Source organism: Mustela putorius, unplaced genomic scaffold, assembly GCF_011764305.1.
Source record: "Mustela putorius furo isolate JIRA1106 unplaced genomic scaffold, ASM1176430v1.1 tig00003942_pilon_pilon_pilon, whole genome shotgun sequence".
NCBI lineage: Eukaryota > Metazoa > Chordata > Mammalia > Carnivora > Mustelidae > Mustela > Mustela putorius.
In genome coordinates this window covers 20,483,981-20,506,820 of record NW_025422087.1, presented here as the reverse complement: position 1 = coordinate 20,506,820, position 22,840 = coordinate 20,483,981, and the positions used below count along the sequence as shown (strand labels likewise).

Sequence of the window (22,840 nt, the reverse complement as noted above, 5' to 3'; positions counted from 1 at the left end):
TAATAATAATAATTTTCCATCTCAGAGTATCAACGACACGCTTCTGGTGTCAGGCCAAAAACCCTGTCTGGCATCAGCCCTGACTCCTCTTGCACATAGTATTTGACAACTTTGCCATGACCTCTTCGACTCCCATCCTGACCCGAGCCACACTGTCTCTCACAGTTGATTCAGTCTTGGTACCAGTCCCACCCCCAAGTCAGTAGTCAGAAGTGACTTAAAGAACTACTTAACATCTCAGTCAGAAACTGCCACTCCTCAAAACCCTCCAAGAGCTTCCCATCTCTTTCAGAGTAAAGATCTGCCAAGACCCTGGATGACATCTAGCCCTCACTACCCCCTTCCCTCATATAGCTCAATGGCTGTTCTCTACCTGGAACACTCTTCCCCAAACACCCATGATTTGCTCTCTCACTTCCTCTGGTCTTGGCTCAGATGGCCTCTTCCCAGGGAAGCCTTCCGGAAACCACCCTATCTACAACTGGAACTCTCATCATCCTCCCTCTCTGTTCTCTTCTGGCTGCTTTATGGTTTTCATGACACACTATCTTCACCTTACTCAAATGTAAGATCCACCAGGGCAGGAATTTTAGTCTGTTCACTGCTGTACCTCATGGAACTAAACCACTGTTTGGCATGTAACAGACACTCAGCAAATACTTGCTGAATCACAAAACATTAGTGTAAACTTGCAACTGATATATCCAGTGAAGAAGCAGAGTGTGCTAGGAGAATCTGCAGGAAGACAAGAAAAGCTTACCTGAGAAAGTCAAACTTGGTCCAAGAACTGAAGGATGAATAGGAGTTAATCAGGATATGCACAAGATCAGTGGTGACAGGGACTAAAAGGCCAGTGCAGCTAGACCAGAAACTATGAGGAATTTGTAGACCATATTAGGATGGTTTGTCTTTATCCTCTGAGCAACAGAAAGCCACTAAAATGTTTTAAGAAGAGGGATCATATGAACAGATTTCGATGTCTGAAAACATTACCATGGGTGCTGGACAGAGAGGACTTCAGAAGGGTCAGCAGATGTAGGTAGATCAGTAAGAGGTACATAGCTGGGATAAAATGGCAGCTTGGATTGGGATGTTGGGAGCAGAAAGAGAAGGCATAGACAAGACACTTAGAATGTTAAAAAAAAAAAAAAATCAGTGAAACTGGTATTAAGTTAGATAAGGGATTGGGGCCAAAGGTTCACTTTTAAATTTCACAAGTTAGTGTTAGATGTCCCAGGAAAATAAAAAAGTCCCATACTGACTTGAATTATCTGTCTTCAGTAATCATTATGTACAACTTCAGTGTCCAAAGCTCCTAGTCACAAATGACCATTGGAAGGCAGCTATGCTCACCACTATACCACCAATGCACAAATGACTATTGGGAACCTGAAATGTGGCTACTGCAAAGATGTGTCCTCACTATACAGTACACACTGAATTTCCAAGTCTTAGCAGAGGAAAAAGAAAGACTAGAGACTACCTCAATAATGTTACAAAAGTTGAAGTGGTTCTGTTTCAGATGTTGTAGGTTAACTAAAATAATTAAAATTAATTTCATCTGTTTCATTTTTAGTTCATAATGTGGCTACTAGGAAATGTAAAGTTACGTTAAGTGGCTCACATTGTACTTCCACTGGATAGCGCTAATCTCATAGGAAATAGCAACATGGCCACTGCCATTTATTCAAAAGGAAAAAATATATCAAAGGATAAGATGGCCAAATTTCAGGGCAAAGAAAGCATAATTTTTGTAAAGAATATTTAGTTTGTTTTGTTCAGGGATGTGAAGAAATTAATGTTTCAGTTTTTGTCTTTTATTTAAAGATTTTATTTGAGAGAGTGAGTGAGCAAACATACACGCACAAGCCGGGGGGAGGGGCAGCAGGAGAGGGAGAAGCAGGCTGGCTGCTGAGCATGGAGCCCAACGTGGGGCTCGATCCCAGGACTCTGGGATCGTGACCTCAGCTGAAGGCTGATGCTTAACAGACTGAGCCACCCAGGCGCCCAGTTTTTGTCATCTAAATACAAAAGCCATTTTCTTTTTCTGCTTTACGTGTAGAACACATTGCTTCTCCTATCCCTAATCTAATGGTTCTACTGAGACAATTCTCAGGTATGGAGTAAATGTTAGGAAAAGACAGAATTGTGGAAATGAAGGGACTCAGATCATTTAGGCCCAGCCCTCCATTTTGTAAGTGACAAACCTGAGATGCTAAGACATTAAGTAACTTACTTGAAAGTCACAAGACTAATACTGTCTATACCACCTAAGACACAGATGTTTTCTCCAACTCCTTATAATAATTAGTGTTCAGAGCCACTACTACTTGTACATACAACAAATATACTATATTTTGTTCCCAAAAGATCTAAAAAAAATTATCTATTTTATGGTACTGAATACTGAATTTTTTTTTTTTGAGGATTTTATTTTAGAGAGTATGTGTGCACTCATACATGTGACTGGGCCGAGGGGCAGAGGAGGAGGGAAGAGGGAGGAATCTCAAGCTGACTTCACTGAAAGTGGAGCCCAATGCGGGGCTCGATCTCAAGACCCTGAGATCATGACATCAGCTGAAACCAAGAGTTGGATGCTTAACCACTGAGGCATCCAGGTGCCTCATCACTTACTCAATTTTGGGGTACAAAATCATACTTATATTACTTATTAAGAGTGGAAAAAGCATCAGTTTTTAGAGTCTAAAACCCAATTCCTACACGTAACTGTGCATCAAAGCTGTCATCCTGTTTGCTCATCAGTAAAACAGACATTACCACACTCAGGCACGCATACACACACAGAGCGTTAAAAAATGGCTTCCAGCAGGTAGAAGTATAATAAGTAAGAAATGCCTTGGGGCGCCTGGGTGGCTCAGTGGGTTAAGCCGCTGCCTTCGGCTCAGGTCATGACCTCAGGGTCCTGGGATCAAGTCCCGCATCGGGCTCTCTGCTCAGCGGGGAGCCTGCTTCCCTCTCTCTCTGCCTGCCTCTCCATCTACTTGTGATTTCTCTCTGTCAAATAAATAAATAAAATTAAAAAAAAAAAAAAAAAAGAAATGCCTTCCATGATCCTCCCTTTTCTCTCCAAAATGTTAACCACTGTCATATTACAAAGTCATAAATAAAGATGTAAGGAAAAAAACTGCTGGAGTGAGTCCTGAAACCCAGTTTCTTATTCCCAATGTCCTATGAAAAAGCTTCAAAGCCTTGGGTAAATCAGTCAACCTAAGTCTATTCACCCGTCTAAGAGGAAGCCTAACCAACCAAAATGATTCAAACAGTCCTACCTACCTATGACTCAATGATGTTTACCTATGACTGCCACATGAGTTTCTAAGGACTGAATATTATATGCACAGTCACATCAAAAGCTTTAAACATTTAAACACTAATATGAATGTGACATTTCTAAAAATTGTTATTATTAGTAACCATTCTGTATATTTAAAAGGAAAGTTCTTAAAACTACTCACATCTGGCTGAATGGCTTTAAATACTGGAACATCCATTAGTGTTATCTGACCCTGAAATAAAAGGTAAAAAAAATGATAATTTGTCCTTAGGAATTCTACAACATGACATATATTCTAAACTAAAATTATATTCTATACTAAAATACATTGAATACTCAAATTTTTATTAGAAAAAAGTAGCAATTTTACAAGGGATTACAGGAAATGAAAACATGCCCTTATGCCATTATTAAATATGATTATTTCAGATGATCTCATACCTATTCATACCTTCTTATGACATAAATGAGGTATAGTTAGAAAATAAAAATGATTTTAAAAATTTGGACACAGTCATACATTAAATCAAAATCAAAACAAAAAATCAGATCTACTGGTTCATGGAGCAGTATTATGGTGATTATTAAGTCATATTTCCTCAAACAGTAATATAAAATCTGATGTTTTATAAAGTTTTCTTCCCCATTTATAAAAATCAATGTCGGGGTGCCTGCGTGGCTCAGTGGGTTAAGCCACTGCCTTCGGCTCAGGTCATGATCCCAGGGTCCTGGGATCGAGTCCTGCATCGGGCTCTCTGCTCAAAAGGGAGCCTGCTTCCTCCTCTCTCTCTCTGCCTGCCTCTGCCTACTTGTGATCTCTCTCTGTCAAATAAATAAATAAATTGAAAAAAAAAATCAATGTCACATATTCTCGTGGCAATGCATGTCAAAAGACTACACATGGGTTGCCCCCAGAGCTCAGGGTTTGGAGCACCAGTCTTGTTGGGACTGCACACACCTGTGGACCTATCTTAGTCTCACTTAAGGCTACAGCTGTAAAACTAAAACTCAGTAATACACCAAAGAATAGTATGTTATGACCGAACACAGTTTATTCCTAGAATGCAAGAGCATTCAACAACAGCAAATTAAGACGTACTATTAACAAGTTAAAGGAGAAAGAGAACTTCAGTGAACATTTACATCAGTTAAGAAATAAAAGTTTTTCCAGGTATCTTTCATGATATTGCAATAATGCCTTCAAATTTCATTTTTCCGTTTCTTTAATTTACAAAAATGTAAAAATACTTCTTACATGGGTCGATAAAGCACAGCTGGCTGGCTTGGAGAGGTGGTACAGGCAGGGGGCAAAACCTACAATAAAGGTTCTTTCCCGCCAAGCTGAAGGTTTAAGGTAGGAAGCTGCTCTAAAGCTCTCCGCAGCTCTTCCTCCCTTCCCTTTCATCCCTCTGCTTGCTTCCCTGCTGTGCTACTCTCTCTCCATCAATTTCCACATTCAGTTTTTTTTTTTAACCACCTCCTCTGCGCCTTGGCTCAACAGCATCAATGTGTAAGGTATGTGCAAAAACTTGGAGGCGGGGGGGTGGGGGGAGGAGGCTTACCGCATATTCTTCTGGTGTAACCTTAAGAACGTCAAATACCACAGCATCAAAGCTTTTCTTCAGTTCGGAACCTTTGTCACTTAATGATTCGGAACTGCTACTTTTCTGTTAAATTGAAAGAAAATGCAGTCATTTTAATACTGTTTCCCAGTCAATGCCATGGAAACTCAATCGGCGTTCAATACCAAGGAAAGTGTAACACTGTGGACAACACGCTGCTTAGCTGAAGGAGCTCTAGACACAGGGTCAGGCAACCAGAAATCTAACTTGGGTTCTAGAGTCCTCTTCTTGTCTGGCAGTTTCTTCATCCTGATATCCTACCATAGCTTACAGAAATTAAAGATTTTAGCAAGACTGATGATTCTCAAATGAGGTAAAGGGAAGTTAGGGAGAAGAAATGTTATTAAAGAAAAAGACAAACTTCGTAACTTAAAGCATAAGAACAGTCAGGACTTCATTAAATAATTCAATCATATTTGCTAAGTGATGTGCACCTGTGATAGGACAATTGCTACTATTTTTATTATATTACAAATTTAAGGATTTTCTGCTTTAAGGTTACTATTTCAAGTTCAGATTTGCTTTTACTACATGTAGAATAAAAAGTGGCTTTTGGCTCTGAAAATCTTATTTCTGTTCTATTTCCACATCTATACCATGAAATAAAAATGTATTCTGCCTCAGTGGGCTAAAATCAGAGCATCATACCATAAGAACATTCAGATCATGCTCTATTAAATGGAGGCAGGATATTAAGTTATAGTCAATGGCACAAAAAACTCCCAAAGTTTCAGTTACCAATGTATAATACACATGTCAGCCTAGCAGCTGTGAGACATCAGTTTTGAGCACTTGTCCTTACACCTCATTTTTGTTTTCTTTCACTTTCATTAGCAATTTTGATTATCAAAATCATTTCAAAGGAAGGACCTGTCATTAATTTGGGAAATTTCTCAACCATTATTCTATTTCAAGTATTTCTTCTGCCCCTTTCTCTTCTCCTTCTGGTAGTTCCATTACATGCATGCTACAATTTCTGTCATTCTCCCAGTCCTTGGATATTCTATTCCTTTTTTTTTTTTTTTTTCATTCTATTTTTCCCTCTGCATTTCGGTTTGGGATGTTTCTGTTGACATAAAAGCTCATGAATTTTTTGTCAGCTGACTGTTGACCACTAGTCCACTGGTAAACTGATGGATGTTATTCTTCATTTTTGTTAAAATGTTTTTGACTTCTAACATTTTCTTTTGATTCTTGGAATTTCAATATTTCCACTTCCATTACTCATCTTTTCTTCCAAGTTGTCCATTCTTTCCGTTAGAGCCCTTACCATTATTAATCATGGTTATTTTAATTCCAAGTCTGATTAATTCCAAAATCTTTGCCATATCTGACTCTAGCTCTGTTACCTGCTTTGTCTCTCCAGACTATGTATTTTTCTTACCTTTTAGCAGGCCTTATAATTTGCTGAAAACCAGACACAATGTATTTATTGGATAATAGGAACTGAGGTAAATAGGCCTTTAGTATAAGGACATATGCTTGAATAAGGCAGGAGTTACGCTGTGTTTACTGTTTGTTGTACTTAAGGTGTCTGGATCTTCAATTTCCTCTAGTGTCGTTCTTTGGTTTCTCTAGAAACTCCTTCTTGGATAGAATCTGTGCCTTGCCAGTTGTTCAGCTATACTCCTTCATTATTCACAAGGGCCCTGTTACATGGTGGTAAAGTACTGAGGGAGAAGTATTCTGTAAGACCTATAGTCAGGTCTTTTAATGGGCTTGTGCCCTCAAATACCTCTCAATACCCCACAGCCACTGCCAATCCCCAAAAAAGTGAGAAAGAAAGGCTGGAGGGGGCTGGAGTTGGGTACTTCTCATCCTCCAAAGAGATCAGGCTCTGGTGAAGTGGTTTCTCTTGAGGTCGGGGAGAACACAATGCATTGGGAACATTTCAAAATGATTATTTTCCCCTCCCCCTGCTAGAAACAGGAAGGGCTTTTTCTCTGATCTTCACTGTGAGAATCTGGCAGAGCTTCTAGAGGTAAAACACAAAAGTAGGGGCTTGGGTAATGGAGTTTCTAACTTCAAGGTGTCCACACCATAGCCTCCCACAATTTCTCAACTATAGCTTAAGTATTCCTACCCATTTCTGGCTTCAGTGATTTCTTCTCCTGGTAAACTAAATCTTTACTTGCCTTTCTCTCCAGTTTTTGAGTCATCACTGTCAGTCTGCTCTATGACATCAATTTTCTGACAGAGCTAAGAAGAGTTACTGAGTTTCAGTTTGTTTAGTTTTTTTCAGGTTATGAAGCCAATAATTATGAATTTCAACCTCTTTTACATATATGAGCAGAAACCCAAAGTCCCGTAATCAAATTTTATACATAGTATTTTATTCCACATGTTTATTCTCTGTAATTATGGCTAGCTTATGTCAACATTATTTTATATCCCAAGACTAATTTAGAAATTTATTCATAATGTTAAACATCAGTTTAACACTATCAGACACATTTAACATGTATCAACTTAACATCAGACATCAGTTTCTGACCAAATAACTAAATACATTCTGTCAAGTAAAGACATGAACTTTAAACATAACTTTCTCCAAGTTTTTAACTCATTCAAGAAAAATCAGCAAATCGTAATGGCAATTTCATTACTTATCAAAACAAGTAATCACTTTCCTTTTTTCTTTCTTGTAAGTTGTTAGGAGAGGCTTAAGAAATTATGAGCCTGATGCTTCCATCTGCCTCCCCAATACCAATAAATAAGCTGGTACTGATAAGCTACACAGTACTTACACATAATGTCCACTAAGGGAATAATAGTAATTCTTTATTCAAGACAAGACTAAAAACCACTGATACTTCTCAACAGCTGAAAAACAAATTCACTCCAACTTCTGATGTCAGGAGCTTCTAGTACAAGTTAAATATAAAGCTACTGAGACAGGGAAGTCCATCACCCAGATCAAGTATTTTATCCATTCTGTAAGCTTATCAGATTTATGGGACATTTGCATTTTGATATGTTAATAGGTCTGTATTTTAAGAGAAGGTGAAAATATGTATTTTTAGTTTTACTTTCTTGCCACAGTGTAGAAAAATTTAAAAGACAGCCTTTTTGTCCACTTACCAAGTACTAAATTATACTACTCTGAGGCCTGATGTTAGTCCATTTACCTTCTTAGGAAAGGTAACAGATTTTTTTTACAGAAGTAAAATGATCTATTTTATTTAACAAATAATTATATACTGTTTCCTATAATACTAGATATATAGGTATAAATGCCATACACACACACATACACATTTAACATATTAAAAAAATACGATTATAAAAATACCAAGTAAACATACATATAATATTAGACATCTATACAAACATGTAATATAATCCCTTTCTCACAGAGAAAGAAAAGCGATGTATAAATTTATGGAAAAAATTATTTTAAAAGTGGGTTTTTTTAAACTGCTAGTTTCAAAACAGGAAAGCTATCTGTTTAGGGGATCAGGAAAAGACTCTGCTGAAAGTGTAGCATTTGAAATAGGTTTGAAAGACAGCCAAGTCTCTTTTTTTGTGCAGAGAAGGAGGGGCACATTGGAGTGAGAAGAGAAATGCCACCGAGAAAAACTGATATAGAGAAAACTAACAGAAGTAGGAGAAAACAATGGTCTATACAAACATCAGCAAGATGTAGTATTCCTTCATTAGAATGAAATTTCAAGTCAATAATTAGTGGGGGTTAAACTGATTAAAAAGAAAATTTAGAGTCACTTTGACGAGGAAGTCCTGAATAAAAGGTTTAGGGCCATTTGTATTTCATTAGTAGGCAAAGGGGAACAACAGACAGTTTGGGGATACAATAAAGCTTAAGAGCTGTATTTTAAGAATATTAAAATTGAATTACAGTCAAATGGACCAAAACCAACAGAGAATGGAAGTACATGATCAAACTAAAAGCTTGCTGCAATAATGTAAACAAGAAATAATGGCCAAACTCAGATGGCACTGGAACAAAGAAGGAGAAAAGGAATGGATCCTAGCGATGAGGTCCGGACAGGCTCTCAGACGGCTGCCAAGTGATGGTCTCTGTCTCCTGGCACTCACATCTTTGTGTGATTCCCTCCACTTGGGTGTGGGCAGGACTGTGACCAACAGAACATGAGAGAGAAAATGGGCTGTCACTTCCATGATAACATTAGAGAAGGCTCTAACTTCTGCCAGTGTGCTCTCCCCGCTGGGATGAGCAAACGTCTGTGGTGCACAAAGGGGAAATCTAAAGATTAAACTCAGATGGCAGGGAAACAGTGATGAGACAGACAGTGATGGGACACAGTGATGCTATTAACAGAAGTCAGAGAAAGGGGCTGCACTATTTTCTTTACAGGGTGCACAGCAGAACAGTAATGAGTAACTTCATTTTGTTCGTATTATACATAAAATGTCCGGTCCATCGGAAATGTTTAATAAAAATGTATGATGGAAGCCAGAGCTACAGATAGAAATAAAGAAATCACCAGCATAAGGAGAATCATCAAAACCATAGACTTAGACTATTTTCATTGCTACCAAGGCCTCAGTAACTGGCTGGAGAAAAATGGAGTTGAAGTTATTAATGAACTTTGAGACTAAGGAAGGAAAAGGTCATAGACATTATTCTCATCCTCTATTGTAAGAGAAAAATAAAGGAGAAATATAGGAGCTACACTAAAGTTACTAAGGAAAGCAGGCAAGTACCCTGGATTTAAAGACAAAGAAAAAAAAGAAAAAAAAAATAGGAAGCACAAGTAAAATCACAGCACGTTAACCAGAGAAATGGGCATCTAGCTCAGTCTTCACCTCCATCTTTTACACTCTAAACCACATCCCTTCCAACATTTCAGCCTAATGGTTTTTGACTCTTTCAACAGGCCTCAAATCAAGAATCTAGATGGTTTCAAAATTATGTGATTTTAATAAAAGAATCTTTCATTCTCACTTGTACTATTGGCCTCAAGGTTCATGTAATGTAAAAACACCCTAAAAAGACATTCTGTGTATCCTTTAAAACTAAACTCAAGAAAAAGTTTTAAGTAATCATTATTTGTCAAGTATCTTAAATGGATAAGGATTAATAATTTCTAGATGTACAGTAAATATGTGAATGGAATAATTAAAAGTTTTTTAAAACTAAAAAATTTATAGCTCTTCTTCTCAAGTTCTGATTTAAATCTGTGACCAACCATAATACTTAAAAAATTAGAATGTCAGGTAAGAAACTCTGCAGCTAACCTTCTCAAATGTCTTACCTCGGAAGCAACAGCAGCAATATTAACATTGCTTGCCTGCCCGTTCATCAGGTCCATGCTTCCCACAACATCAGTCCTTAACACTATGTTAACAGCAACAGAAGACTGACTGCTTCAATGTCCAAGGCCACAAATACATTATTATTCCTGTAAAAAATAAACAGAAAATGTTAAACCTATGTCTTATTGGAAGTTTGAAACAACAAATCCACGCTTATCACCACGCCAAGAAATAAAACACTGTATTGAGAACTTGCCAAGAAATAAAAAACTTAACTGAAATCTATTTTTTATTTCAGCTAAATTACTAAATTCAGCTCAAGGACCATCTTAGATGCTCTTTTCCAATGGTCAGAAACACCCAATGCACTCAAAACATGCTACTGCTCAAAACATGCTCAAAACATGTTACTGCTATGTTCTTCATCAGTAAAGCATAAGTATAAATTTTCACTTATTGTGAGAAAAATTCAATAACTTTTTTTAGTTCTTAGTAAATAAAAAGTGTAAGACAACACATGGCAGAGTAACACACGAAGTAACTCAAGAAATCTTGCAGGATCTAAATGACATCTATAGGGGCACCTGGGTGACTCAGTGGGTTAAGCCACTGCCTTCGGCTCACGTCATGATCTCAGGGTCCTGGGGTCGAGTCCCGCATCGGGCTCTCTGCTCAGCAGGGAGCCTGCTTCCCCCTCTCTCTCCCTGCCTCTCTGTCTACTTGTGATCTCTCTCTGTCAAATAAATGAATAAAATCTTAAATAAATAAATAAATAAATAAATAAATAAATAAATGACATCTATAAAGCGACAACAGTAAGTGTACCATTGCTGATAAACTGGTTTATGAAGACAGAACAAATAACTGATAATAAAATATGAAACGTGTCATACAGTGACCACAGTATGTTTATTTGTACAGAGTTTTAAAGTTTATCAAGTATCTTCAATCATTATCTCACTGATCTTTACAACTGCCAGTAAGACTAAATTAAGGAGGACATTTTTAATGCTCACATAACACAAGGAAACAGAGCCTCTGCCAGTAAATGAAGAACCAAGAATAAAATTGAAGCCATCTGAAATTCTAGTCAAATATTATTTCCACAACACCACATTTCTTTCCACTGTAAGTCAGAGTATTTACTTGTGTTTTCTACAAGTAACTTGTTGTATAGCACTATGTTGTTAACTTCACCTTTCTAGGATGGAATTTCCTCCTCTCCGTAAAAATGACAGGAGCGAAGTGACTCAGGGCCCCTTTCCAACTTTTAATTTCAAGAACCCTTTTGCATAAGAGAAAATGAGAAATGCCCATAAATTAGGTACATTAAATTCTACCAACTTTAAAAACTGAGTCTGAAATAGCAATAGTAGTTCTCTTGATGCTAAGTTTCCTCTCTCTGGAGAAGCAATAGAGGAGAGTGATTTAGAAGACTCAGGAACAATATTGCCCAAGTTTGAACCCAGCAAACAGTTAACTCTTCCGGGCTCAGTTTCCTTATCTATTAAAGGTAACAGTAAGTACCTACCTCCCAGAGTTGGAGTGAGGAGAAATGAATATATATACAAAGCCCACAAAACAGTGCTAACATGTGGTAAGGGCACAATAACGACCTTGCAGATTTTATCTACTTAAACCACACAAAGCTGAAATTCCACAGAGTCTTCAAATTAAAGAAGACAAAAACCTTAATATATCTCTGGCAAAATATATGTTGGTGGAGGTCTCCAAAATCCTAATTGCAAATACAGTGAATGAAAATGCCTAAAATGTTTTCTGAATGTAGCAAAACATATTGCTGGTTTTCAAATGCTTAAAAATTATTACTAATGACTGCAGCCTTTAGTCACATCTTAAATTAATATTCATTTCTTCAGATATACTCTAAGTACCTGCTAAGAGCAAAACATGATGCTAGACTCTTTTTTAAATGAGAAAGATATTAGAAATAATGGGTTTTTTAAACCATTTAGACTCATTTAGAAAATCAATGCAAAAGCACAGAAATACTTTAATTTCCTCTAATCTACAGCATTTCATTTAGTAAGCTTCATTATCCTTATGACACTATTAAGGATCAACTTATATTTACACTGCTATATAAAATGAGCTTGATAATCCAAATTCTTTCTGAAGCCACTCAGTTATTAATGACATGGCTTCAAATAGTTTCATTTCATTCCAGTCTATGCATATTCATTTAGGTATGAATCCGTAAGTCAAGAGTGCCCCCTAGTGTTAAGAAAAAGATTTTAATTAAATTTTTAAAGGAAAAACATTCTTTAAAAAACGATGCTTCAAATGTGTATACACACACACACACACATATTACTATTATTTACTGAAAATGAGGTAATACAGATCAGGAATAAAAATTATGTATTGTTGAACTATATGACATTATTTTTTTTTAAAGCAGTCTTATTTTAAAAGATTTACTTATTTGAGAGAGAGAGATAGATTTATTTGAGAGCATGAGAGGAGGAAAGTCAGAGTGAGGTAGGAGACCTCATGCTGAACAGGGGTCCGGACTCTAGGATCATGACCTGAGCTGAAGGCAGTCGCTCAACCAACTGAGCCATCCGGGTGCCCAAGACATTACACATTTTAAACTATAAGTAAAGAATTAAATTTCCTCTGCCTGGTTTTAATTAAAATGCCACTCAAATAGCCCATAAATATTAAGGTTATATTAAAACCCATTACATGTAAGAAAAAAAAAGCAGTAATTACAGCAAAGCATACCTTAAAGAAAATCATATTCAGAACTATTTATAAATGCACTAGATGTCAACAGTATTTAATACTGCTGAAGAATAACAAACCTCATATGATACCATTAAAACACTAAGTCCTTGGAGAAAGAAATGGGTTTATTTTTTAGTATGTATTTCAGGAGCTTTCTGTGCTTTGCACACAGGAAAGTTCAAATTAAAGACAGATATATGTTTTTCCTAGTGCTATGAATGGCACAATCATTCATAATTACCAACATCACAACAGCTCTTTTCTTAATTAAATTATTTCTTACTTATTCTCTTCTGAAAACTTCTACAGAGAGTTAATCTCTTTTGGGTTTAAATCCTAAAACAAGCATATTGCTTCTTTCTAAGCAATTATAATCCAAAACCAGGGATATTTCTTCTCTCCAAGCAATATAATCCCCAAACAGGAAATCTGAAATGTGTAGATTTAGTTCCTTCCTTGAAGTCATAGAACTAGATTATTAAATTGCAGGCTTATTCAGTCTCCTGAACACCTCACCTTCTCAGTACTTTTTAACCAGTACTTTTTAACCAAATGAACAAAGAATTAAAGTCAAAGTATCAACTTCTCACTGATTAACCCCATTTCAAAGCAGTAGTTACATATTCTTTTCTAAAATAAATTATGCTATCATCATTAGGAATATTATGCTAAAGAAATTTAGTAGTTTTTTAAGACATACTGTAAAAGAGTTAAGCAATCATAAGGGAAATGGTAGTGAAATGCAATTCATCAGAGCAATTTCTTTGGAAACATTCAGACAATACAGAATTGACATGCTTATACACTTTGGCTTAAAAACTTAGTCCTAGAAGTTCCCCTTATGAAAACTCTGGAGAAAGAGAAAAATACAGCTATTTTAAGCACTATTTACAAAAGTGAGAACCACTTTAACGCCCTTACAAACAACCACATTAAGAAACTCAAATGGACAACTGTAAGAAAGGTGAAAATAGAAGCAACAGGTTCAAAAACAGAAACTACATCTTCTAATTAATAATATTCTTATAACTTTCATGAGAAAAAAACAGGTTAATATTAAAACACCATAATTGCAGTTCAATATTTAAAATTTCTTATAGAACTTGTTCTCCTTTGACATTTATTTTTAATTAAGTAAGTATTAAAGATATATTTTACCTGACACTTGGGAAAGGCCCAAAGATTTAAACAGCCTGGGGGCATCTAGGTGACTCGGTTAAGCATCTGCCTTCTGCCCACCTCATGATCTCAGGGTCCTGGGACCAAGCCCCACATGGAACCCTGCATCAGGTTCCGTGCTCAGCAGGGAGTCTGGTGCTTCCCCCCTCCCCAATGTTAACACTAAGCAAGATTATATCTGCTATTTTCCATCCTTAAAAAGTTCAAGTTAACAAAAGAAATGAAAAAGAAAAAGGTTCTCAGCTTTGCGCAGTGGCAGTATCATAGCCAATGAGGTTTATCCCAGGCGCGATTATTGCTAATTGAAAAAGAAAAAGGTTCTGATGTATGCCCAGGGTTGTATGAGACCCCCACGGCTTCCTGAAGAGTTCTCATTAGTCTCCTGCCTCTCTGCTTCCACTGTTCTTTTGTCAAAATTCTAATGCCATCTTTTCCCACTGATTTATTTGTGTATTCCCCTAATGCATTTAAAATTCCTAGATATTAGAAACCCGTATTTAGAACAAAACATGACAGAAAAACCATTATTTTTTATCTTTTCACTCAGGAACATGAACACAATACTTGACCTCAATTACCTACTTAATAAATATCTGTTAAAAGAGTGAGTGAGGGTGTCTGGGTGGCTCAGTGGGTTAAGCCTCTGCCTTTGGCTCAAGTCATGATCTCAGGGTCCTGGGATCGGATTGAGTCCCACATCGGGCTCTCTGCTCGCACTGCTTCCTCCTCTCTCTCTCTCTCTGCCTGCCTCTCTGCCTACTTGTGATCTCTGTCAAATACATAAAATCTTAAAAAATAAGAAATAAATAAAAGAGTGAATGAATAAATAAAGCAGTCATTCACAAGACATTATATACATGCCCAATTAAAGTATAGGGTGAATGGCAATCAAAAAATAATCAATACATACAATACTACACACATTTAAAAGAATATGAGGAAGATTTCTACTTCCAGCAATACAGCTAATAAATAATATAAAAATGCTGGGGCACCTGGGTGACTCAGTGGGTTAAGTGTCTGCCTTAAGCTCAGGTCATGGTCCTGAGATTTCTGCTCAGGTGAGGGTCTCAGAGCCCATCCCAGGGCTCCCTGTTCATGGGGAGTCGTCTTCTCCCCTTTCCTCTGCCCCTCCCCCCACTTGTGAGCTGTCTCTCTCAAATAAATAAATAAAATCTTAAAAAAAAAATCTTTGTAATACAAAAGAAATGTAGGAATTGTAGGTTAAAATTTTGATCCCAATTGGATAGAAAAGGCAACCAAGAGATGAGAACAGAATTGAGACACATACTTTCCTTCCCACTCTACACAACCATACTTTTACCTAGAATAAAGCCAAACATATTGATGGTCTACCCCATCAATGTAAAATGGTGAAAGAAAGGAAGAAAGAAATAAAGAGAAACAGAGGGAGGGAGGGAGGGTGGATGGATGGATGGATGGATGGATACTGGTATAAGATAAAGACGCTTATCAGTCTTGTCCTGAATTTAACATTAAGACTAGAGGAGAGTGACCACAAATTTGTCTACAAAATGACAATCTGTAATCCTAAAGACTCCAGCAGACACACAATGTGAATTTATACTATCAGCACGGTTCAAGACCTTTCAGACAAGAAATCCACAAAAATATGTTCACAAGCCAGACTCCTGGAACCCAAGGCAGATGGAGGGAACAAAAAGGCAGTATGTGATTCCCGCAAATAATGCCCCACTAGCAAGATCAAAATAAAAATTTACCAACTCTATAAGCAAACAACACATTACAAGTAAAAGTGGGAAACACAACAATTATTAGGATTACCTTTTGAGAACTTAAGATGAGCTATAAAATAGGAGAGATTAAAATCAGGAACCTTAAAAGAAAAAACTGAAAACACAAAATGTTATTAAGAATGCAAGACAGGGACACCTGGGTGGCTCAGTTAGTTAAGCACCTGCCTCCGGCAAGGGTCATCATGATCCCAGCCTCCTAGAATCGAGTCCTGCATCAGGCTCCTTGCTCAGCAGGGAACCTGCTTCTCCCTCTGCCTGCCACTCCCCCTGCTTGTGCTCCTTCTATTTTTCTCTCTGGCAAATAAATAAAATCTTTTTTAAAAAATAGTGCAAGACAAACATTTGTCAGAAAAAAAATAAAAATAAATTTTTTTTTTTTTTTTTTTTTTTTTTAAGATTTTATTTATTATTTATTTGACAGAGAGAGAAATCACAAGTAGGCGGAGAGTCAGGCAGAGAGAGAGAGAGAAGCAGGCTCCCGCTGAGCAAAGAGCCCGATGCGGGGCTCGATCCCAGGACACTGAGATCATGACCTGAGCCGAAGGCAGCGGCTTAATCCACTGAGCCACCCAGGCGCCCCTAAAAATAAATTTTTAAAGAAGAAAAATATAGTCATTGGAGAATTAAGCATCAGATTAAACACAACTGAAGAGAATCTGTGAAGCAGAAGAATTTATGCAAAAATTCTGTACAGAGTTACTGATACAGAAAATGTGTAGAGATCAAGAGAAATGAAAAACAGAATAGTAAGATTTAACACAATCTAAGAGAAGTTCTAGAGGAGGAAAGACAGTAAAAGGCAGTATTTAAAGAGATAAAGGCTGAGAAGTTCCCAGAACATGTGAAAAACAAACTCTTCTTATTCAGCAAGAAAAATAAAGAAAGTCATATTCTACATATGTCACTCTAAACTGGAGAGTATTTGCTTTAAAAGCAAGTGGAATAACACACTTTACTTACATAGGAACAAAATTATATGGAAAGCTTCTCAACAAAAGTAATGCATACAGAAGAAAAGAAAATATCTTCTAAGTACTTAGAGAAAATAACCGTCAACCTAGAATTCCCCACCCAGCTAAATTCTCATTTAAGAGACGGTGAAGACACTTTTAGACAAAGAATTTACCAAAAAAATTAGTCCATATGGCAGGCAATTAAAAATGTAAAACATGAGGGGTGCCTGGGTGGCTCAGTTGGTTAAGCGACTGCCTTCAGCTCAGGTCATGATCCTGGAGTCCCAGGATTGAGCTGTTATACTTCTATTCAGCTCAAAAGTCATGGAATTTCTACAGGATGAAATCATGTTTGGGTTTAAAAAGACAGACAAGCTAAAGGGTTAGAAGAAAGGAGAAGTAAGAACACCATAAACAAAGGTGCAAATACAAACGTGAAGATGGCCCAGAGAGGAGGTACAGCATGGAGTGCTCGTCTACTGGCTTAGCAGAACCCTCAGGCTTAACTCTGGAAAGGGCTGAAGAAGTGAGGACAGGCCCTAGCAATCATGAAAGGTATCTAAGTAGGGAACTGAGCTTAGAAAACTAAAACCAGTATATTTCAAGGCTTAATACGCCAGAGGTATGCCACTGGGTCTTAGGGAAGGTGAGTAGTAAACAACACTCTTCCACCTTTTGCCAAAACCAGCAAAGTATCGAAGTGGTGTGCAGGCCCCTTCCCTACCCAAGCATTTCCAATCTCTGCTCTCCAGGACCCTCTTCTAAGTGTTCTCTTGTACAAGCTCTCCCATGTTCACATGGTACCCCCTCACATCAGTCATCTTCATCTTACCATCTTACCAGCACCAGAATCCCTGTTGCCACAGAGATGGCAAATCTCAGAGGACATTAACAAAAAGTTAATGCAAGTCCTGTCAATTCATGAGCAAGGCCCTCCCATAACTCCCCTCCCCCACTGCAGGACCAAGCAAGCAACAGAGAAGGCAGTTCAGGGGTAAAAATCGTGAGATGTGGAATACTAAATTCTAGGACTTAAACAAGGTGTATTATGCTGGGTTATTTAATCTCTGAACTTTGGTTTTTTCATTTTTAAACAAGAGATGGCAAAATCTATCTCACAGAGATTTTGTAAGAATTAAAAGAATCATAGGAAAAACTCCATGCATCTAGAAATAGTATAGTATAATGGAAAGAACACAGACTTTGGAGTCAGAAAGCCATGGGTTCAAACCCTGGTCTAGGCGTTATCAGCCAGCTGTAAGTCCTTGGATAAGGAACTTTGCTAATATTTAAGCAGAGGCTCCAAGTCCATCTATCAATGATGTGGCTTAAAAAAGAAAAAAAGAACTGAGGGTTGCCGGGAGGAGGGGGCTATGGAGAGGGTGTTTGGGTTATGGACGCTGAAGAGGGTTATATGCTATGGTGAGTGCTGTGAAGTGTGTAAGCCTGACAACTCACAGACCTGTACCCCTGGGGCTAGTAACACATTATAGGTCAATAAAAAATAAATAAAATTTTTAAAAAAGGAAAAAAGGAGAGGATTAGGCACACTTCTAAGAGCCCTTCTTCTACTTCTAAATTCCAGAAGCATGTTAAAGTTACAATATAAATGAATGGATCAGGAAGAGTAAACTATTCCTCTAAATGAACCATTTTGAAAGACATAAGTACACTGGAAAAGAAACTTACCAAATGATTAAAAACATTATTTAAAAAATATTCATTTCTTAGAAATTCTAAATGTATAAACATGTTAACTAATAATAATTTTATCTCTCAGCACAAAAACCATATGAATATGCTGCAATAATACAAAGCCATGGAATTTAATGATGAGGGGTCTCTTGAGAAAGTAATTCATAAGTGTAGATTACACATAAATGTTCTAAATTATTTTATAAATTCATTCAAAAGCACACAACTTAAAATTATTCCATCTATTCCTAGTATTATAGACTAAGTAACAAAAAAATTCTAAGCTACAATTCATTCTTTTTTTTTTTTAAGATTTTATTTATTTATTTAACAGACAGAGATCACAAGTAGGCAGAGAGGCAGGCAGAGAGAGAGGGGGAAGGAGGCTCCCCACGGAGCACAGAGCCCAATGCGGGGCTCGATCCCAGGACCCTGGGATCATGACCTGAGCCGAAGGCAGAGGCTTTAACTCACTGAACCACCCAGGTGTCCCGCTACAATTCATTCTTAATCAAAGGGGTAGTAAGCATTTTTTTTTTAAATGACAGCAATTCATACGGTAATAACACACCAAACTAAGGGAAAAAAAGACAAATTCTGAAGAAACTTCAATCTCTGTAAGCCAACCACAATGACAGGTTTAGCAATTTCACACCACCCACATTGCTAAAGAAAAAAAAAACTGATAATGTCTAAATTAATCCACACATTTGAAGTCTCATGTCAAAAGAACTAAACCGTTTCCCAGAAGACTATCTGCTAGATCACTTACCAAACTATTATTTAAGTTAGGTACCTTTATATTTTTTCTAGGCATCTATTTTATTTCTAAATATTTTAGGTACATACTCAAGATGTGTATGAGAATCTGAAGAAAGATTATTTTCAAAACAAACTAAACTAAGATCTTAAATTAAAAGGAAAAAGGTAAAGACAGCAGAAAGCTGTTTCACCTATCACAATGCCACCTTATTATGCTACCTGAAGTAGAGTGCATATATTAACAATGAGCAATGAAAAGTAACTGACCCATATAAAATGTACCCCACCACCTATAAAATAGCAACTATTATTTCCCAAATAAAGGCTTTAAAAAAGTGAAGCTACTTTAAAGAGTACACTAAGATTAAAATGGTTTTACCTTAAGTCAGTAAAGAGACTCCCCACCTAAGGCTTTCAGATGTGATTTTATTGCATTTGTACTAAAGTATAGAAATACTGGGATGATCCATTTATTAACTGGCCTATATCTACACAGGAAGCTTATATTTCCATGTACCTAACTGGCCTAAAACCAAATACTTGATGAGAGATTTTCAAATGACTGAACACTAACAGGAAGTCTTAAGTAATGCCTTAAAGGTTCTGCTCTACCTCCAACAGAGAAGGTTCACTGAAGATAATTTGTCAAGTGATTCTAATACATAAGCGCTCAGAGATCTCCCATGAAACCTAGACCAAAATGTATGCGGTGGTAAACTAGAATTCAGATAACAGAAAGAAAGTTACAGGCAAAAAATTAGTCTGGCTCCAGATATTTCTGCTTTGTATCTTTTTGGTTTTGGCGGGTGTGTGTGCATTTTAGCCAGATGCTCTGCTCCAGAACACTAGCCCATGGAAGTCCATTTAACTCATAATACCACACCTTTGGAAAGAACCAAAAAACCCTACATATTATATAATATGAACAATTAAAGCATGAAAACAATGCAGCTGAATCCGAAAGAGCTTTATATATTTGGCAGAAGTGTACCACTGCAGGCCCGGAAGTGGTCAGAGAGAGTAACTGGGAGAGTGGTAGCATCACCCTGGGAAACTGACAAACAGTACAGTCAGTCAGGGCTCCATGGTCGGAGTGAAAACTTCACGTGAGCTGACAGTACAGCACTGTTTCTCTCAGGCTGTACGAAAAAAGCAAGAGCTAGAAAGAAGAGCAATTATATAGCCTGGGCACCTGAGAGATTCCAGTACCTGAAAGGTTAAGGCTAATAAGCTGAACAGCACACAGTGATCCACGGCAAAGGAATATGGTCTCTAAAACATCAAGGAAGAAAACTTGGTGACACATGGGAAAATACTCACAGCATGCTGCTAAATGAGTAAAACAATCTGCCAAACAGTACCTAAAGTATAATCCTTCTGGCTGTCATTGTCATTATTACAGTGTACATCAGAGATTACATCAACATGTACTACAATGGAGCTCTCTCCAGTTTTCCAAGTCAATTTTTCCCTAACTTTGGCTTACCTGTGTATTTTTAAATTTCTACAAAGACATTATTTTCATTAGAAAAAAGTTAAAACAAAAAATAAAAACCGTGTCTTCCTACAGACTGCTTATAAGTTGCAAGAGGAAAATAAGTAGCTACACTGTGTGAAGAAACAGGACAACACCCTTAGCATGCAGACCAAAATGACCATCACCACCGAGGAACAGACTCACATCATGGGGCTCTGCTGGGATATTCTGGGAAGGGCACAGCACTTATGAGTATGAGCTGGGGATGCACAACCTGAATCCGATCTCAAGGAAATGGACAAAAATAAACTGAGAACATTCTATGAATTCGTTCTTTTAAAAATCTCAATATTTTATGAGGCACAAACAAAGGCTAAGGAACTGTTACAAATTAAAGGAAACTCCAGAGACATGACAACCAAAGAGCCTGTACTGGAGGGCAGTAAATGCTCTAAAATATTGGAACAATTCACAAAATGAGAGTATTAACTACAGATCAAAGTACTGTATCAGTTTCCTGAATTTGATAACTTCACTGTGGTTACTTAAAGAATAATTTTGTTTTAAAGAAATACAAATGAAATATTGTCAAGTAAAGAGGTATGAGGTATGCAAACTAATTTCAAATATTTCAAGAAATAGGCATGTGTATGTATGGGAGAAATGAGTAAATTATAAAGAAAACAGGGAAAAATGTTAAAAAAAAAACCCAAACCTGACAGTCTGAAATTATTTCAAAATAAAAAGTAGGGGGGAACCCTACTTTAATCCACAAAATTTCACAGATAACTAAACTATACATCTAATTTTTAAAAGGTACAACTCTTCCCACCAACAGATGGCGTTAGTGGTCACTTTTGAGCCAAAATGGTCTCAAGAACAGCCTTTCAGAATTAGGCTACATATATCCCAAATGTTTTGTCTCGTGTTATTAATACAAAGAATAAACAGATGACTATTATTTAAGAGGCAGAAAGTACTTTGAAGATCCCAATTTAGGATACATTTCAAATCCCCAAGTTTTCCCTTATGTTACTCCCAGGGCAGGCCCTACATCCCACTCTTGAAAAATCATGGCTGCATAACTTATTAGCAAGTCATAGAAACCATTATAGTCTTCAAATGTGCAAGAAAGAAAGAAGATGAGGTAAGAAAAATGGAAGTAAAGACAAAGAAAAGGAAGAGGGGGGGAAAGGCAACTTTGCTTATTCACGATTATATTCCAATTCCCTGATTTTACAGAAGACAACAATCTCACGGGAGGTTGTATGGCCAAGCTCACATAAAATCAACTAATCGCACAGGTAGGTCTTAAATTCAAGTCTTCTGTTCACTAATCCTCGGCACTTTCTACAATACCAAATTACCCACCCCCTAATGAACCCTTAATGGAATGTCTAAATAGTATGAAAACCTGGGGGTGAAACACCTGATTTCTCTCCATTTTCACTTCTAATAGAAGTTCATGAGGTGAATAAGGACACACACAGGAAATAACATGTACAAAGGTCAGGAAGGGTGAAATCCTTTCTCACTGGCATTTAGGGAACTGCCAAACTGGCATTTAGGAAATTGCCAATCGTTAAGCACAGTATAATTAAAAGGGCAAAATGTAAAAGAGAGAGGAGAACTTTGAGGAACTGCATCTGAAGAAGTAGGTATAAAGGGCAATGGTTGTTACAGCAAAAAGAAAAGCCTGGACTTTATCCTGTAGGCAATAAAAGACAGAGTCCTTATAAATGGACTACTAACTTACATGATCTTAGAAGTTTCATTCAGAAGGAATGATTTATACTGCACACACATAGAGACCATTAGTCATTCCTACTGAATTCAGAAGTCTCAACAAATAAATACCACTGTGATGTCTTCAAGTATAACAGAACCTCGATATTTATGAGGAATCTGTCCCAGGAAACCCTGAAAAATCCCCAAATTCGAAACAACTACTCTACTATGGCATATAACACATTGAAGCATAACTAATTTTTTTTTTTTACTCCTACAAGCCTTTTAATGAATCTAAAAATAGTGAAATAATTTACACTTGTTACACTGCCATACAAATTGCAGAGTAGACTGATTTATAC

General features: G+C 37.1%; 1 protein-coding gene and 1 non-coding gene across 4 annotated transcripts in view; one reads left to right on the top strand and one right to left on the bottom strand.

Moving 5' to 3' along the window:
• The window catches only part of RALGPS2 (Ral GEF with PH domain and SH3 binding motif 2), a 155,865-nt gene that overhangs the window by 110,451 nt on the left and 22,574 nt on the right, over positions 1–22,840 (bottom strand). For all 3 annotated transcript variants that reach the window (XM_004761986.2, XM_004761987.2, XM_004761988.2), the window contains exons 2-4: positions 10,155–10,301; positions 4,858–4,962; positions 3,477–3,527 (exon numbers count right to left, since the gene is read on the bottom strand). In XM_004761986.2, coding sequence (XP_004762043.1) covers positions 3,477–3,527; positions 4,858–4,962; positions 10,155–10,211 — 213 coding nt within the window. In that variant the 5' untranslated portion in view covers positions 10,212–10,301. The remainder of the gene's footprint in view (positions 1–3,476; positions 3,528–4,857; positions 4,963–10,154; positions 10,302–22,840) is intronic.
• On the top strand, positions 14,327–14,464 carry LOC123389065. Its single transcript, XR_006603599.1, has one exon. It is a non-coding gene; the product is annotated as a U4 spliceosomal RNA (small nuclear RNA).